At 57.1% G+C, this 13,227-nt stretch overlaps 1 protein-coding gene across 1 annotated transcript in view; it reads left to right on the forward strand.

The window, feature by feature from the left end:
• Positions 1–12,476, forward strand: part of PARVB (parvin beta) — an 88,587-nt gene extending 76,111 nt beyond the window's left edge. The window contains exons 10-13 of the mRNA XM_069489550.1: positions 774–842; positions 5,496–5,597; positions 8,365–8,437; positions 10,355–12,476. Coding sequence (XP_069345651.1) covers positions 774–842; positions 5,496–5,597; positions 8,365–8,437; positions 10,355–10,431 — 321 coding nt within the window. The 3' untranslated portion in view covers positions 10,432–12,476. The remainder of the gene's footprint in view (positions 1–773; positions 843–5,495; positions 5,598–8,364; positions 8,438–10,354) is intronic.
• The last annotated feature ends 751 nt before the right edge of the window (positions 12,477–13,227 follow it).

Raw genomic sequence — 13,227 nt, forward strand, 5'->3', positions numbered from 1 at the left:
GTGCCTGGCTGCCCACTCGGCCCACGCTGTCGTTCCCACTGTGTTCACGGAGAATTACACGCGGGCTCTTCAGGGAGGCAGGGGCTCTCACAATCTTTGGGTCCCCAGCACCAAGCACACGCCTGGCACATGGGAGAACATAAATTTGGGTAGAATGAGTAAGAAATCGTATCACCTTGGGGGGTGGGTGGTATTGAGTCGCCACTGAAGTTGGGCTTGATTGCCAACAGGTCACAGGTGGCAGGTTTTAAACGGCAGCGAGAAGCCAGTGCCCCTCGGTACACACGTAACAGGCTCGGAAGACCCCTGCAGCCCGAGAGAAAGCCCCGGATGGCTGTCCGTCCCCACGTCCTGAAAACTCAGTGGCTGTATCTATCGGGGCAGCCTTTCCCGCTCGGCCTTCCGAGTGTGCCGTTTGCCGTTCAGGGTTACATCTAAGGCACATTTGGAAATTCAGTTATCCTCCCCTGACAATTTTATCTTTCTTAAGAGCGCTGATCATTCCTCTGTGATTGCTAACTATGGCACACGCGTGTGCCTGGGTTGGAGAACAAAGACGTGTGTTTTCTGCTCCCGCCGGGATCGGCGCAGGCGCGATGCCGCCAGCACTGAGGCTGCTGGGAGGTCGTCGCCTGTGAAACACGGGCTTTTTATTCTAACAAAGGAGGTTGCGGGAGCGTCTCACGGTGCCGTGCGGGCACGTGTCAGACCTGCGCCACCCGACGGGACTGAACGTCCTCACTGACGCCGCCTGTGTCTCTTTGTCCTACCAGTCTCTCATCACCTTCGTGAACAAGCACCTGAACAAGCTGAATTTGGAGGTGACGGAGCTGGAGACCCAGGTATGCAGTGCTTCCGGTTGAAGGGCCTTTGTCCTCTGTGATTTTCAGGCAGCTTTTTGCTCCCACGCGGGGTGTGTGAATAGCGCAGACACCAAGCTGTTCATCTCCCGTTGTGTGCCCAGCCCCCGGGCCTGTCTCAGACCCTCTGTCCTGGTGTCCGGGAGCCGCTGCAACAGAGTGGCACAAACTGAGTGTCTAAAACAACAGACATTTGTGTCCTCCCAGTTGTAGAGGCCAGAAGTCCAAAATCCAGGGCATGGCCGGGTTGGTTCCTAACAAGGCTATGAAGGAGAGTCTGTCTCAGGCCTTCTTCCAGCTTCCGAGGTTTTCCTGACCGTCTTTGCTGTTGCTCAGCTTGTAGACACGTCCCTCCGATCTCTGCCTCCGTCTTGTGCGGCATCTCCTCGTGTGCACGTCTGTCTGTCCGTCCCGGTTTCCCGTTTTTATGAGGACGCTGTCATGTTGGATTAGAGCCCACCCTAAATGACTGAATCTCACCTGATTACACCTGTAAAAGCCTTGTTTCCAAACAAGGTCACAGGCACAGGTTCGGGGGTTAGGACTCTAACACACCTCTTTTGGGAGACACAGTTCAACCCATAACGCCCTCCAAGGCTCCACCCCACCCTACCACAGGGCCTTTGCATGGGGAGGTCCCTCAGGTCTGGAATGTTCTGTCGCCTCTGCTACTGCCCTCCCTGGCAGCCGCACTGTGGCTGGGACCTAGCAAATGCTCGATAAAATGTCCCTCCAGTGAACGAATACAACATATTTCTTTTGCAATAAGTTTATCGAGTAAACTCCTCACCCCCAGCCCCCACTCAAAGCTAAGGTAGCCTCATGAAAATATGTTTTTGAGCACTCAGCAAGCACTAAGGACAAAACGTAATTTTCCCAGGATTAGCTGGGTGCCGGAATTTGGAGTCTTTCGGGCTCTCGGTGCAGACTCCGCTAATCCACAGCTGATCCTTCTTAAACCCCAGGCGATTGCGTTCATTCCTTTCTCTTTCTTTAACTTTTCTCATTTGCTTTTCTAATTAAAAAAGTAATTCAGGTTCATCGTAGAAATGTCTGAAAATGCAGATAAGCAAAACACATAAAAATCATCTGTAATCCCATCAGCCAGAGATAACTGCGCGGAGGGTTTTATGCAGCTAATCGTGGACAGCATGGCTCTGTATTTGAAAGCCTAACGGTCCGTTTTTAATGTGTCTATTTATTTGTGCATTGTTTGCAAACACGTTTATCATCCTTAGCGGTTTACTAATGTTGCACATTTAGCCTCTGATTATTTGCTGTTTGATACGTTAACAGTCCAGGAGTGTACTAGGTGCAAAGTGAAATTTCCCCTTTCTTCTCTGCTATAATCCCGCCCTCGCAAACTCTCCAGAGGTAACCGGCTACAGTTAATGGGCAGATGTGTGCTTCTCTAGATATCTTCTGTACATAAATGTATTTTTTAAAGGACAGTAGATCATACTGTCAGCCGTTTTGTCATGTGTTTTTGTTGCTGAATATATTGTGGGCATCTTTTTGTATAAGAGGAAGAAAGAGTGTGTGTGTGTTTCTGTGTGGTCCTTTTGCTCGGTCTGTCTGTCTTGTCACTGTTACTGGGAAGGGTATGTCCCTGTTGGACGGCTGCACCAGACCCAGTTAAACTAGAGCTTCGTGACTGGACGTTTTCTGCTCTGGTCGGCGGTAGCACATGGGCATCTCAGCGTATGGCTGTTTGTGCCTTGTCTGTTCCCCAGAGCCCGGAAATGGCGTCGTCAGAGCAGAGGCTGCACCGCCAGGAAGGCTGGGTGCGGTCGGGCACTGGCACTGCCGTGGGGCGTGTACGGACTCCGCTTCCTCACACCTGCCAGCGTCCCCACCTCGCTTCTCAGAGCGTCGTGGATGGGGATGCTAAACTCAGATTTGCGTTTATCTTTATTTGTTTAATACCTTCAGTCTTTTCTCTGCCATCACACTCCGTAGACTCTTCAATGCTTTTTTTTTTTTTTTTTTTTTTTTGACAGAGTCCCGCTTTGTTGCCCAGGCTAGAGTGAGTGCCGTGGCGTCAGCCTAGCTCACAGCAACCTCAAACTCCTGAGCTTAAGCGATCCTACTGCCTCAGCCTCCCGAGTAGCTGGGACTACAGGCATATGGCACCATGCCTGGCTAATTTTTTCTATATTTTTAGTTTTCCAGATAATTTCTTTCTATTTTTTAATAGAGATGGGGGTCTCACTCTTGCTCAGGCTGGTCTCGAACTCCTGACCTTGAGCAATCCACCCGCCTTGGCCTCCCAGAGTGCTAGGATTACAGGCGTGAGCCACCGCGCCCGGCCTCTTCAATGTATTTTTAATCAGTGGTCCACCGGAAAAGACCACTTGCCACAGAAATGGGCAGAAAATATTTTCCTTTTGTTGCAAAGGAATTTGGGTGTTTTTATAAATACTGTATATTAATACCATTTATAAAGGGTATAAATCATTAAATTGTTGATGGCCTGAGAGTCAGAGAGGCCCAGGTTCAATTCCTGTTTGCGTGTGTGGTGTGTGTGTGTGGGGGGGGGTGTTTTCCCTCCTTTTAACAATCATTTTTCCCTGTGGACAGCTCCTAGCTCTGTGGTATTGGGCCAGTTTCTCAGCCTCTCTGAGCTTCTCTCCACAAGTTGACAATGGGGACAGTAGACATCGTGAGGAGCAGTTAAAATCCGTGAAGGCAGGGCTTGACAGGAGGCCGGCGGTGGTGTCTTGGGTCTCCTGCTGTGGGCCGCCCCGCTCTGCCCGGTCCTCGCCCTCCCGTGACCCTCCCTTGCTGTGCCTTCCTCTCTGCGTGGCCGTCTCTGCCACGTCCCGGTGTATCAGGGCAGGTGAGAAGACGCCGTGACCAGAGGCAAGAACCTGCTGTCACGGCCTGTGGGTGCAGCAGCACGGCCGCCCCGACGTCCCCGGCAGTGGCCTGGGTCGATGTCCTCACTCAGGCAGCAACTCCTGGCTCCCTGGGAGTGAGTCCCTGGAGACGCGAGCACTGGTCTCTTTGGGCGCCGGCTAGTGTCACTCTGGGGGAAATGCCCGTGCACTGGACCAGAGCGCTGCCGGCGTTAAGTTTCTGTGCTGAGTTACACGTACGTTTTTTAAAAACCCTTCTGATGTCCTTAAAGAGAGGAGGAGGTGGCTTCTTCGTGATATGGGAGCCTGAGGCGTGTGGCAGGCAGACCAGGCGTCACTCGTGCACCCGCTGCCAGCGCGTGGGGGCCAGGGCTGGGCGCTGGCGGGGCCCTGGAGGACGGTGGCCCACTCGGGGTTACCTTACAGCTCAGGTTTTCTAGCTGCTGTCCCCTTCCAGGGGACACGGCTTTGAACATAGGATGTTTGTGATTTTGACTTTGCATGTAAAGATACAATCAAGGGACGTTTGAGGAGCTGCTGTTAGTTTCAGTAAGACGCCCTCCCGTCTGCAAGTTCTCATTCTGTCCACTGCGCGTTGCCAGTCCCAGGAAGCCCCTCTGACCTGTCTGGGTGTCCTGCCTGACAATCTTCTGGACCAGTGCTGACCAGTAGAACTGTCTGTCGTGAGGGACGTGTCCTCTAGCTGCGCCGTCCAGTACAGCAGCCACGGGCCACGTGTGGCTCCTGAGCACTTGAAACGTGGCCCGTGTGATGAGGAGCTGACTTTTGTATTTCAGTTTTTTAGAAAACTCAAATTTAAGAGCTGTGGACCTTGGTCGTGCAGCAAAGTGAGTGTGTTTAGCATGAGTGAACTGCATACTTAAAAGAGGCAAAGGTGGTGAATTTCATGTTGTGTATATTTTACCACAATTTAATTAATTAAAAATAAAAAGCAAAATCAATATAAGCCAGACAGAAGCAGGCAAATGCCATAGGACGCCACTCACGTGGGGTCCCAGAGGAGTCGGATGCACAGCCAGGACGTGGGACGGGGAGCAGGGTGGGGGGAGTCGGCGTTCACCGGGTGCGGTTTCCACGTGGGGGACGAGGCGTTCTGGAGGGGGCGGTGCTGACGGCGGCGCAGCTGTGTGAATGTGCTTGGTGCCACCGAACGCTGCGCTTAGCGATGGTCAGGTGGCAAATTCCATGTCATGTGTATTAAAAATCACAATAAAAAAGAATAAATCAGCAACATTCAAACAAAAACATTTTAATTTAAATGGCTGCATGTGGCTGCGGCTACCCGATTGGACAGCAGTTCTAGGCCTCTGAAGGCCTCGGCTGGAAGGCAGCGGTGCTGGCCCACCCGTCCCCTCCGCTCCCCGCAGTCACTCCCGCAGCTGCCACCGAGCGCTGTGTGCTGGGCACCGGATCCCCAAGGCAGCCCTGAGCGACGGGAGCCGGTGTCATCCCCAGAGACAGTAGCTGGGGGACAGTTGCAGGTCCACGGTCCTAACCAGGCAGCCGCGCTCAACCCCACACACGCACGTTGGGCCTTCCCGGCGCCCTGTGCGTCAGGCCACCCCTCCTCGTGTTGTGTCACGTGGGTGGGAGCCGAGTCCTTCAGCCCCAGGCGCTTCCCTGCATTCCAGGTCCTCCTGCCGGAAGGGAGGGATGGACCGTTTTACTGTAAAATATTCCCCCCACCCCGGGCTTGTGCAGAGAGTACTCGCCGGCCCCGCACACGCCCAGAAACGTCACCGAGTTCTGTCCGCAGTTTGCAGATGGCGTGTACCTGGTCTTGCTCGTGGGCCTTCTTGAAGACTACTTCGTTCCTCTGCACAACTTCTACCTGACCCCGGACAGCTTCGATCAGAAGGTGCGTGCGCGGCCTCTGTCCTTGGTAGTGGCCCCAAAACGCTCGTTGAAACACGGAGCAGGGAATAATTCCGACAGCTCCTTCTGCAGCCCAGCTGCATTCTTCAAAAAGTGAAACCTGCACGAGTGATGTTGCAATTAGATGTCACTCTCGGTAGGAGAAATAAGACACCCATCGGCAGTGCACGGCACATCCGGGTTATGTTTCGTGCATTCTCTTCGGGGTCTTTCCCACGAGGCTGTGTAGTTTTTGATACATGTGGTCAAATGTCAGTGGAGCTGCACACCCTTCCCTTGTTCTGCCACAGATGTCACCTCTGGTTTTCCCTGATGTCACACGAGCTTCCCGAGCACCATTTCCGCAGTGGCCCAAGGTCCCAAGGATAGTTCTGTTGCCAGCGTCTTCCTGCTCCACGCTCTTGGGCAATGAATTTGTGTCTGTTTTTTCCCTGTTGAAACAATAGGGCATCTTCTTGATTTTATGTGTGTATATATGTTTTTTCCCTTTTTTTTTTTTTTTTTCGTTCCTGCGGGTGATTTTTCTTAGGAAAGTTTCTCAAACAGGCTTGCGTGAGTCAGTCCTTCAGACCTGGGCTGGCCCCACCCGCAGTGCCACCGTCTGCCGCCTGCCCGGGGCCTCCCATAGTTAAGCCTGCCGCGGCGGTATAGCGCATCGCCGTCAGAAACTTGGCTGTGCACGGGCTGGATTGCTGTGGACTCACAGGCGTCTGTCATTTTATTTTCCCAAAGTGCTAGACCCGTGAGTCAGGGAGGCAGACAGTGTAAGCCGGTGGCGGCAGCCAGAGAAGCAGCAGCACATGGGACCAGTGTTTATCAATCCGCCCACTTCTGGCACCTTGCAGTCTGGGTGCCTGTAGCCAAGTGTTGTTCCTGTCCTGCCTGCTGAGATAGAATCAGAGCGGATTAGAGAGGTCTTGGCACGATGGGCCCGCGTGAACGGAGAGCGTGCGCACGCAGGGCGCCAGCAGGACCGCGCGGAGCTCGGCGGGAGTGTGGGTGCCTGTGCTGCTGTTCTGGAAACGAGAAGACAAGTCGGTGGAGAAGTTCGGCATTTCCAGGCCCGCACACAGCTGACTGCAGAACGCTTGTTTTGGACATATCTTCTCTTTGTTCAAACTGATAAGAAAACAGGGGCAAGAACAGTGGACTTAGCCAGGAGATCTAGAACTGGTTTCTCTCCAAGACAAGGCTCTGTACAAATGGCGGGGGCGTCCTTTTCCCTTTGAAACGGGGATCAAAGTCCTTGTCAGCTGCTGCCCCAGCCTAAGGCCGTAAAGGCCTGAGCCATCTGCCTCCCCCTCTGAACGGGAGCAAGGACGGGAAGGCTATTTTAGGGTACAGCACGCAGCAGCCCTTGTCCCTTCGCCGTGGTGCAGGGGAGCCTTGGGTCCGGCGTGGCCTGCGGGCAACCGGCGCTCTGTCCTTGGAAATGCCGCTGGTTCCTCCCCGGCCTGCATGGCCCCCGGCCCCGCCTTCTCTTCCCTCCCCCGAATAGGGCCAGCGCCTGTGATGTTTATAATCTGCCTCCTGGTCCTCACGCCCCCCAGGCAGGTGGGTGGTCCCGGCAGTAGAGGACTGACCCACTGCAGCCGGGCCCAGCAGCTGTGCGCCCGGCACTGCCCGCAGAAGGGACAGTGGCAGCGCCGTCCAGCAACGTCTCCCGTGGGCGGAGGCCGCGCGGCAGCAGCCCCACGTGTCCCGGAGGATGGACTGAGGTTCAGTGGGCAAAACCCACGGTGCATCATGAGCCGCTGTCCCCAGGCATGGAGGTGACTTATTTTTAAACGATTGCATTAGACTTTTTTTGGTTTTTGATACCAGGCAGCTGACACCTGTAGTTTCTTGCTAACAAGAAGAGTGCTGTGGGCAGGACCACGGCGTTTTGTTTTAAAGCCACCGTTTGAGTCTCACTCTGTGTTGGCCACTGTGCCGAGCACCTCCCGCCCCCGATCGTCATTCTGCGAGCTCTGCGGTCTCCGGCTCTCTGTGCAGTGCCGTGTGTCCCGGAGACGCGGAGGTCAGCCCTGGAAGAACATACTAGAAAGGGCTTTGCGGTTCCAGGTTTCCCCTCTGTCTCCTCAGCTGACTCCCTCCATGAGGAAGGGAATCTCAGAAAGGCTGAGAGACCAGCCCAAGGCCACACAGCCAACAAGGGCAGGGCAGGGAGAGTCGACTCCGGTTCCGGAACCCACTACTCTTTTCTCACCTGGCCAGGTTTTCTAAACCCCTTTGAACTGCAGAGAGAAGGGATCTCAGGGCGTCCTACCTGTGTGGCTGGCTCAGAATGGGGACGGACGTGTGTGGCCTGGTCCCCACCAGCCTCGGGGAGTCCCACGGCAGTCACAGCCGGTGGGGGCAGGGTGAGCTCCGGCCTCGTCAGGAGCCGGTTGCCGTCCGTTGCCCTGTGCAGGGGCCGGGGCGCAGGGGGGCGTCTGCCGGGTGTGACAGGTTGTTGGGATGGAGGCACGGCCCTGAGAGGTGCCAAGCACGGGAGGGCAGTCATTTCCTTGCTGGCATCTCCTCAGACTGGGAAGAAAGCAGAAGGGAGATTCGCTTCCAAACCAGTTACTATCCAGCCAAGTAGCTGAGAGGAACGGGGCTTGGGGCTTGGACGGGCTCCCCCCGAACTATTCTGCGTGGGCAGGGGCTGGGTCAGGGCCACGCTCATGTCCTCGGGCGGTGGGTGGTAGGAGGCCAGGGGCAGGGAGGGTAGCAGCTCAACCCCAGCGGGACTCCTTCCTCGGCAGGTCCACAACGTGTCCTTCGCCTTCGAGCTGATGCTGGACGGAGGCCTCAAGAAGCCCAAGGCTCGCCCCGAAGGTAACGCCCTGATGCTGGGCCCCCGGGGAGGGACGCAGACCAGGTCTCAGTGGTGACCGGAAGGCTGGAGGTGTCACTTCCCGGATAGGCCCCGAGCGTCGGGTTCGCAGCCCAGCTCTGCCGACCCCAGCTCCTTGTTCTCATTCCGGGGCCAGGGGGACCTGGCCGGTGGAGCTGGTTCCTCTGTGACCCCTTGACGTTGAAGGACGTGGCCTCGGGACCGGGGCCTCTCCAGTCGGCCACTCGGGCTGGCAGCGCTGTTCACTGAAGTTTGGTGAATGGCGGGTTTCAGAGTCCCTGGTGCTCGGAGCAGGGACTTGGCACGTTCACCTCTGTGGTCTGAACCCTGGGGTAGAGGCCAGCGGAGCCAGGGTGAGGGGTCACCTCACTGTCCCTGCCTGACTCATGTTATGTTTCTTGTACCAGGATTCTCTAACGCAAGTGAGCATCAAGGTCCTTGGTGGGGGCTTCTCACTCAGTGCTCTGGGGCAGTCAGGCTTGGCGCTGTATGTGGCATGGCCTGTGAGCCCCTGCTGGAGAGCTACAGGATAGAGCTGAACACTAAAGGCTCTGACAAGTCCTGCGGGAAGAAATCTCTTGGCCTCCATCAAACCCTGGGCCACGCAGGAGGGGCCCACAGAACCCAGACACTGGTTTAGTGCCCACGGGCACCCCCTTTTGCCATGGCCCCCTCCCCAGCCTCACTTTTCCTCCTGAGCCACCCATGGTGGTGTATGAGTTGGGGGAGGCTGTGATGCTTCCTGCACCCCCTGAGGGGAAGCTCCGGGCGAGCAGGGCTCTGTGCCCCGCGTGCCTGGCGCTGAGAGCGCACCTGCTCGTGACTGCCCAGCAGCATGGGGCAGGGAGCGCTGCGGGGTGGCCCATGTGGCCCGTCAGGGAGAGCGCCATGGAAAAGTGGAACCAGGCCAGAGGCAGAGGGGCCGGCCCAGGGCGCACAGCGAGTTCCAGCTCCCGGGGCAGGTCCCTCGGATGTCCCGTCAGGGGCCTGCGGCCAGCCCAGCCAGGGGGCCAGGCTGCCCTGCTGTGTGCATTAGCACCTTCGCTGGGCCAGGCCTGGGCCGGCGCCAAGCGGTGGAGACTCTTAACCGTCCCGGCCGGGCCTCGGACTTTGTGCTGCTGCAGCGATGGAAATGCTTTCCCTTCTTCCTTCACAGCCAGCTAAGGAGTAAGAATCAGAGATGACAGAGGTGACAGTGACGTGGAGAATGGGCACTGAGCCCACGGTCTCCCTGACACCCTCCCGAGTCAGACAGACTCACCAGGGTCCTCGTGCCAGGGGAGCCGCGGCGGAGCAGGCCTCACGCCCGGAGCCCGCGCCGGGCTCCCCAGGCCCCGGCCTTGGTGGGTCACCCCCATACCCACTAGTGGAGGTCCCCGCCGCCGCCCCAGAACGGCCCCTTTGCTGGGAGACAGTCTTGTCTTTCACTGGAGCCCCGCAGGGGCCAGAGGGTGGGGCAGGCACTTTGGGAGCACAGAGGGACGCCTGGCCCTGGGCCGAAGCTCATGGGGTCACAGCACAGGATTCCTGTCCTTGGGCACAGGTGCCCTGTGGTGGCTGTGGTTGGTAGGGGCCTGGGGGGCTTTGGGAGTGTTGTGTTTTGTCTCCTTGGTGAGGCTCTCGAAGCCTCGAAGTTCTCCAAGTTCAGACCTGGGTCTGCTGAGCGGGGGCGTCGGGGCCGCCATGCTGCTCTCCTTGCGAACCTGCCACGAGGCCACACGCCTCTGAGGGCTCCACTGCTGCCCCTCGCCTGGGCCGCCTCCGGCCCCGCAGCCCTGGCCTCCCTCTCCTGCTGCCCGCTCCGGGCTGCACCGTCCTGGGCTGGGCGCGGCACCCGGCAGCCCTTACAGCAGGACAAGTTCTCATCCTGCCAATCGTCTCTCTGTTTCCTTCTGCAGATGTGGTGAACTTGGACCTCAAATCCACCCTGAGGGTTCTTTACAACCTGTTCACCAAGTACAAGAACGTCGAGTGACGGAGCAGCAGGTGGCGGCAGGGACAGTTTCCCAGCAAGAAAGGCGGAGTCTGTCCGTGCCTGGTCCCTCGGGGAGGCGCCCAGGCTCCTGGTCCAAACTGTGTGATCACCACCCCCCACCCTGCCTTTTCTTGGTTAATGTTCTTCTTTTTCTTCCCCCTTGGTTGTTCTGAAACTCCTTTCCCCGTGATTCGCGGTGGCGAGGGCCTTTGAAATGCAGGGTTCTGAACGCCAGTGGCGTCTTCGAGGCTTCGCCTCACCTCCTTCCACGGACGCTGAGTCAGGTGTCATCTGCCTTGACCAGAAGATGAAAAGGAAAAAAGCCCAAATCCCAACCGTCCGCCGACCGAGAGCCACCTTGGTTCCGTCCGCTGGCGCAGTGAGTGGTCACAGGCGTTCAGAAACGCACCTTCAGCTTCGCCAGAGCACCGGCTCCCCCGGGCCGCGGGCCGCTCTGTTCTCGGAGGCTCCCAGGCTGGGCTGTCCTTGGCGGCGAGGCCTTTTCAACAGAATTTTGCAGTTTTAAAAACTTGAAAGTCCCGGAAGCTTTAGATGTGATGTGAGCGTCCACCCCGCAGTCCTGTTCCTCCTTGGCCACTCAGTGTTGTTTCAGTTTGGCTTTTGCACAGGAGCAAGGCCCAGGACAACCCAAGTGCCACGGTCCGCGAGAAGAACGACTGGCTGAGGGGCCTGGGCGTGGCGTTGGCTCTGAATGTGCTACTGAGACAGCTCGTGCCAGAACTCGCCCGTCTCAGAGGCCCTGTCTGGGAGTGGATGCATTTTTAGAAACTTTAAAAAAAAAGAAGAGGGGGCTGTGTTGGTTTGCTAGGGCTGCCGTGACAGAGCCGCAGAGTGGGGGATCAGCCAGCAGAAGTTTCTTTCTCACGATCCCGAGGCTGGAAGTCAGAGATCCAGGTGTCGGGAGGGCGGGTTGCAGCGGAGGCCTCTCTCCTGGGCTTGCAGACGGCCGCCTTCTCCCGGAGTCTTCACGGTCGTCCCTCTGTGTGCGTCTATGTCATGCTCTCCTCTTCTTACAGGGACACCGGCCCTATTGGATTAAGATCCACACCAATGACCTCATTTAAGCGTAATTAACCTCTGTAAAGGCTCTAGGTCCAAACACAGTCACATTCTGAGGGTCTGGGGGCCAGGACTTCAGCACGTGAGTTGGGGGTGGGGGAGGACAGTGCAGCCCACAAGATAGGAGCGTTGATCTCACCCTCCTGCAGCCCCGATGGCATCTCCGTTTAGGCCACCTACAAAAGGAAATGGCGGTTCACCCCTCCCTTCCCCGGGCTCTGGGGAAACGGGCATCCCGTGGGCTGCATGTTCTGGGCTGGCTCCCGGGTCTTGGCGCACCCCCACCCCCACAGCCCAGCTCCACGCCCACCCTGGGGGGCACCTGCTGCAAAGGGGGCCTCCTTCCTTGAGTCCTCAGCATTCTCTGCAGCGAGAAGGGCCTTTCTGATCTCGAACGTTCACCTTCCTGCTGTAGATCAGAGCTTCTAAGTTGCTAATATTAAACTGAATGCCAACTCTAAAATTTTAGAAAACAGTTTAACATTCTCCTTCAGTTCTGGGCGGCTGGGGACGGGTTCAGGACAGCCGTTTTGGTGGAGGTGGTTTCCAGCAGGGGAAAGAAATAATTAAAACAGCATTACGGCTTCTCCTGCGGGATGCAGTGACATTAAAGAACCACATTGACAAAATAGCCGGGGCTGGAACGTTCTGTGCTGTCTCGTTGTGTGCACAGAGTCACAGCAACCTGGAGCCGGTGGAGCCGGATCCGCCCGCCTTGTTCGCAGGTGGGCTTGGCGAGGCCCGCGTGTCCCTGGGGGATCAGGATTTGGAACAAACACAGCCTCAGATTTTCAGCCAAAATGGGCAGTTCCGGCCCATTCCATGCCATTGAAGGGGAGGAGAGGATTCCTCGGGGAGGGGCTTCGGCTTCCCGGGGTGGCCCTGGCAGCCCCCATCTGGCAAACTCAAGTCCAGCCTCTTGCCAGCTTCACGTCCTTCTGTGTTTCAAGTAGAACGATGAGAAGAATAAGGTCTGTGGGAGACTGTACACGGCACTCTGCTTCGCAGCAGGGACTGTTCAAGGCCGTGATTCCAACAAAGGATGTGATCTCTCTTTTTGTGGAGAGGGGCTCTCGCTCTGTCGCCCGGGCTGGAGTGCAGCTCATTGCAGCCTCCACCTCCTGGGCTCCAGCGATCCTCCCACCTCAGCCTCCCCAGTAGCTGGGGCTACAGGTGCCCTCTTTGGATGTGATCTTTTTGTCCAAATTCCTTTCCAGCTGGTTCAGAGGTGTGGGTGTGCCTTGTGCATACCTGCAAAGGGCCCTCTTGGGCCTGACACGTCTCATTCTTCTCCCTCCACGAGGGGTTCAAATCCCAACGCCATGCACCAGGGCCAGCTCCGAGGCAGAATTTGGCATGAGCTCTGCTGGGGTCGGCTCTGCTGTCTTCTCCCGTAATCGTCCTCGGTTCCCACTGGCTCGGGGAGATGGTTGACGGGACGTGAGGCTCGGGTGAGACGCTCCCTACCCACGGCCCTGGGTTCTTAGTTCAGGGACGTTCTGGACCCTCCCCATCTGACACCACATTTTCAGCGAATTGTTCTTCTCCGCAGAGGGGCCCTGGTCTGTAGGAACCAAGGGAAGACACGATCGTTGTGTCCATCCGTGAGGGCCAAAGCCCGGCAGCCGTGGCACAAGGAGGTCTCGGGTCTGCAAGGCCTGAGTGGATGGTTGGGCCAGGGCCACAGAGTATCTGCCGTTTGTCCTTCTCCATGTG

The sequence above is a fragment of the Eulemur rufifrons genome, chromosome 16 (genome assembly GCF_041146395.1).
Source record: "Eulemur rufifrons isolate Redbay chromosome 16, OSU_ERuf_1, whole genome shotgun sequence".
Taxonomy (NCBI): Eukaryota; Metazoa; Chordata; class Mammalia; order Primates; family Lemuridae; genus Eulemur; species Eulemur rufifrons.